This window comes from Haplochromis burtoni, unplaced genomic scaffold (genome assembly GCF_018398535.1).
Source record: "Haplochromis burtoni strain Fernald_Lab_line unplaced genomic scaffold, NCSU_Asbu1 Contig_111, whole genome shotgun sequence".
In the NCBI taxonomy this organism is placed as follows: domain Eukaryota; kingdom Metazoa; phylum Chordata; class Actinopteri; order Cichliformes; family Cichlidae; genus Haplochromis; species Haplochromis burtoni.
Genome location: NW_024582472.1, coordinates 218125 through 223451, shown reverse-complemented (window position 1 = coordinate 223451; position 5327 = coordinate 218125). Strand labels below are relative to the sequence as shown.

Sequence of the window (5327 nt, the reverse complement as noted above, 5' to 3'; positions counted from 1 at the left end):
CTCATTGTAATTTAAATAAATGACTGAGGGCCATGGTGTTTTCCCCCTCTTCTGCTTATCCTCTTCACACTAAGCCAAAACACCAATTACACCTGCTGACCTCTTTTTCATGGAAAGGTTTGACAAAAATTCTCTCAGGTTAGAGGCCCAGGAAACTCCCAGTAACATTAGAAGTGTTATGTAATGCAGCCCTTCCTCCTGGATCAGCAACGTTGTGCTGCACAGGAGAAAGAGGGCCTATAAACACTGTGTTTGCACATGTAAGGGTATTTAACAAACAAGGACAGGAAAGTTGACCAGATATCTTTAAAAAGTACCCTAACCTTTGCTCATACATACTACACCAAGATAACCGTAACTGAATAAACCATGATTCGACTAAAGAAAAACTAGAAGAGAAAAACAAGCTGATGAGTTGAAGTAAGATGATAAAGTGATTCAAAAGATGACACGTCTTCTAAAAATGATCTGTCTTAGTAATCGTCTATAGAATTCTGAACTTTGTGTGTCTATAACAGTTATTTTCAGTGCTGATTACAGGTCTTATAGTCTGATCCATCTCAGCTTTTCTTTTTCATCTTCAGGTAGAGTAACATCAACAACCAAATTATACTATGAGAAAGTAATTTCCAAAGCGAGAAAATACACTGGTCACAAAAACTACACTGTGAAAGGTAAACATTTTTCATTGATTTTGTTCAGATTTATAGTCTGAGTTTAAGTTTTAAGCAATCCAAGGTTTTACAGACATGATATAAAGCCAAGAAGTTGCCATAAATTGCCTCAACTATTTGTTAAATTTCAGCAGGCGACCATATGCTGCATGGCTGAGAGCGGCTGGCCCGGGTTCGAGTCCGACCTGCGGGCCTCTGCTGCCTGTCTTCCCCTCTCTTTCCCGTATCCATCTAAAAAAGCTGAAAAAAGGCCAAAAAAATTTTTTTTTTTTTTTAAAAAGCACAAGTTTATGCTTCTTCAATCTTACATCTTGCCTTCTTTTCTTCTTGATTATGTGTAAACCTAATGGAGGAAAACCTGTGTAAAGTTTCATGTAGAAATCATAAAAGCTAGGTATGGAAGAGTTAGATTTCTCATGTTGACTCCCATCAGCTCTTCAAATGTGACTCATGCCTCATCTGCAAAAAGTCTATTAAACTAGTATATAGATAACGTGATGAAAGACTGAAAGTTTAATTTGGTCCCCAGCACAGCGGGTGGAGAATAAGACAAAATGTGAGTATTAGCATCCTGCAAAAAATAGAAATTTCATAAAATGGCACAATACAGAGACAAGATGCGATGCAAAAAGTTTTTTAATGCGGCAATTACACTACAAGGAGAGCAGTCAAAAATAATAAGAAGACGTTTTTTTTTTTTTTAAACAAGCATACATACGACTCCAAAGCAGAACAGATAAATAATTTATATTTAAATGATCGGTTCCATTTCCCCCTTAAAATGTTATTATTACAGAAATAATGGATTCACCTACCAGTGAACTATTAAATCATATGCAAAATTAGGTCATGCTAATATAAACTATTTAGAACTCCATCTATCACAGATGGATACAGACCGGCTGTAATAAAAGGAGACTGAATATTATCCTGTTCAGATGTTCTGTTAATGAGAAATAGGGTGCTTCTGTATTTTATTAGGCTACACATTAACTCTTACATGTGTATATACATTATGGAAATACATCTGTATTATTGGGTAGAGGGATTGATTCAGACACTGATAAGCTGGGGGAATAGTTCATTAGCAAACATGTCATCCCAGGCACTCTCTGCACACAGGGGGGACGACATGTCGCTGAAAGGGGAAGGGGAACCTTCATATCCGGAGTCGCTGTAGGTGTCCGCCAGACAGGCTTCTTTCTCCAGACTGTTGAGGGCAGGAGAGGAGGGTCCAGAGAAAAGCTCAACTGCCTGACTCTGACTATTACATGCAGGGATGACCACTTCCTGTGGTTCATCTTTGACGCAGATGGTCTCCTCCTCCACCATGACCTCAGTAACGGGGAAGGCTACCTCGTCATTCTTCTCATTTGTGCCGCTCTCCAAGTCGGTGTGCTGCCCACTACTCACTTCCTCCACGGGCTTTGTATAGATGTGGTCAAAGTGAATCAGTTCATTAAGGGTCTCCAGCTTAACTGATGTGGGCCCCATAGTTGGAGATGGGGTGGTAGGTACTGGCTCACCCCCTCCGAGCAACAGGACCTGCGGCTCCTGGCAGTCTGGTTCACAAGACTTGAGAAATAACTCTGGGTCAAGGATGTCCAGAATGCCCAGCAGCAAATCAGACTAGGGAGAGAAAGAAAGGGGGTATAAGTATTCGTTCTGAATTGTTGTGGAGCTTTGGTGGAAATCTTAAGACCCACACTTTAGCAGGGACTCACCTCATTGTCTGAAGAGTCAGGACTATCTGTATCCATTGGGAAGTCTTCAGATTTAGGGACTGCTGGGCCTGCACCTGCTGCGGAGGCACACATAGCCTGAGTGCTGCGGACTCAGAAGACCCGATCCCCAAATCTGCATCGTTCCCGGTGGACAACATAACCTGAACCTTTGAGGGAAAAAAAGATTTAAAAAGAATTAATACACTTTTCCAATCCCTGCAATCCAGTCCACACCACTTCCCCTCTCAGCTCTCCATTCTTTTTTTACCTTCTCTTTTGAGTCAAGAGTGTCCAATCCAAGTCTTTGTCTCAGTTCCTCATTTTCTGTGAGCAGGCCATTTGTTTTTTCCCGGAGTAGCCTGTTTTCAATGTGAAGTTTCTGATTCTGCAGGAGGAAACAGATGTCTGTGAATGAAACCTGCAACAGTTTCAGGAACTAAAGTGTGAAGTATCACATGAAATGGCACAAACGGTAAAAAAAAAAAAATTGCTTTGCATTTCTTCATACTAAGACATGCAATTACAAATTAATGCTATGGCTATAATGTGTAACAGTGTATACCTCCAGCTCCAACTCTAGGACTTGTTGCTCCAGCTCCCCCATTTTTGCCTTTTTTCTGTCTCTGGCTGTCTGAGCTGCCACTCTGTTCTTGAGTTTCCTGGAAAAAAAAAGGAAGGAGTGGGGGGAAAATTAGTTTCCACGATGCTGACTAAGCCCTCTGACATGACTTTGAGTTCACAGTACTGCGCAATCACCGGCCATGTTCCTGCCACGCAGGCAAAGCATGATATCAATGTCCTGCTCTGTAACAGCAGAGCCGGGCGGGTCCACCAACATTTAAATCCCTCACATACTTTTGACCAGCTAGCTTAAAGTGCAGCGCAGATACGATAACGTTTATGATATTTAACAGCTTCACATGACAGTTGTTATAGTGCGGAGATAACCTATTTACACCGCTATAGTCACACAGCATTTGAGCTTGCATTTATATTTTCTTGGCATTTGAACTAAACCGTAAACATAGCACCTATTGTCTTGCTAGGGGATCGATATCTTTGGGTGTGTCTCTGTATTAATTTCTTGAACAATGGCCCCATTTACGCTTTAGAAATAAGTAATTACACACAGATATAATTATAGATAAGGGTTTATTTTTGAACAAACCTGCGAAGCGCTTTCTCTTCAGGACTCAAATGTGTGAGTCTCTGTCTTTTTCGCACCGGCGGCCCTGCAGAAGTGTTGGAGTCTGAATCCGACGACACTTGGCTGGCCGTTGACGGTAAAACGACAGAGATGGGCCGGCTGAGGGCCGTCTGTGAGCCGGATTGCTTCCCTGATATGAGAAGGACTTTGTGGGCTCCTCCAGCCCCAGCTGTTACAACCACCATGTTGATGTATCCTGTTGTGTTGCTGTCTGAACTCAGAAATTACCGGGTGTCCGTATTAAAGTCAGTAGAAACCTTTAGGTTTCCCTGTTGACCCGATCCCCGACAATTCTCAAATGCCTAAAGAAAATGGGCTGTGTCTGCGATCTTTTCTACCATCGTGGTGAAACCCGATAGGCTTTCAGCTGCTCTGACGCAATCAGCTTGAAGCTTGTGATTGGTGGCAATGCTGATGTAAGTTTGCACATAAAGTGTTTCACTCTGTTTGTAAAGTAAAATCGAGTTCCCTGTAATTTCCAGTCAAGCCTTATTGTCACATAAAGTCTAAATTTTCCAGTCCGTTATTTTTGCCTGCTTGCATGGGACTTTTTATCAAGTCCACATTAATATATTTATTAACTAGCCTCACTCGTGGATCTCCAAGGCTTATTTTGGCATAGATGGACCCAGCCTTTTTTCCATTGTGTGTGCAGCATTTACAAGCTTTCTGTTCAGCAAAGTCTAAAAGTTACCAGCTACTATATTGGTCTGAAAGGCAAAATGCCTTTATGCTAACTTCACCTTTTTTTTTTTTTTTTTTACCTCAATTCGTTTCTTTTTTTTTTAATTAAACATTTATTTTACCTTCCAGCTATCTGGGTAAATTGTGCTGGATAGAAAAGTTTCCTCATTCTTTTCTTTTCTAAAGGATTCTAATGAAGCAACAGGCTTTACAAGGCCTTCCCTGAAATACATTTCCTTTTTCCTGGACTGGTGGACTGATTAGCTTATTATTTTGTCTGTGAAATAGTTCCTGTCAACAGACATTTGTATATCTTTTCGAAATTAATTTAAACAGTATTTTTTTAGCTATATTTTATTACCTGCATGTGATGTCTTGCAGAATTTAAAACTGAATTAGTCAGGCAACATAAATCTTGATCCAGTGCCAAAAAGCCAACGCTTTTTGAAAACAAAACAAAACAAGAGGTGTTAACGGATGAGGCAGCAGTGAAAGATAATAATTTATAGGACCAGGCGTAGCTTATAACCTGGTAGACTTTGTCTACCTGCGTTCAACCACAGTAAAATTTCTGAGATGGCTTAGTGCCAACAAATACTCATGCACGGTTTCAAATGAAGCTGCCACCCAAAAGTAAACAGGCCACAGTCAGAAAGAGAAAAGACATCAATCGACTTCATAAGTACGCACTCTTCCTCAAACTTCTATTTGTCCTCAAACAGGAATTCACATTTTTGCAGTAACTGGCCACCATTATTGTTTACAGCTTGTAGCCCTTTGCCCCTACAGTTTGTCACCTCAGCAGGAGTAACTGCAACAGCTAGAGCAAACAGTGGCCTGTTTGCGAAGCTTTACAGGCGCTACAGAATCAGCATGTGAGAAAGTGAGAGCCTCGGTTTATGATCAATTGAAGAAAGGAAACAGGATTTAAAAACAGGATGTGCTGTATTTCCAGATATAAACATAATAGGTCAAAGCAAACAGGAAAAAATGTGTGAGCGTTCCTCTAAATTCCCCAAATGTAAGTTTCTTTATGTC

At 40.8% G+C, this 5327-nt stretch overlaps 1 protein-coding gene across 1 annotated transcript; it reads right to left on the bottom strand.

Moving 5' to 3' along the window:
* Nucleotides 1–1292: 1292 nt before the first annotated feature.
* On the bottom strand, nt 1293–3928 carry xbp1 (X-box binding protein 1). The gene is given in 6 exon segments (XM_014335691.2): nt 1293–2303; nt 2399–2506; nt 2509–2565; nt 2667–2783; nt 2961–3057; nt 3567–3928. Coding segments are annotated over 6 exon segments (1179 nt in total). The 5' UTR covers nt 3791–3928; the 3' UTR covers nt 1293–1727.
* Between the last annotated feature and the right edge of the window lie 1399 nt (nt 3929–5327).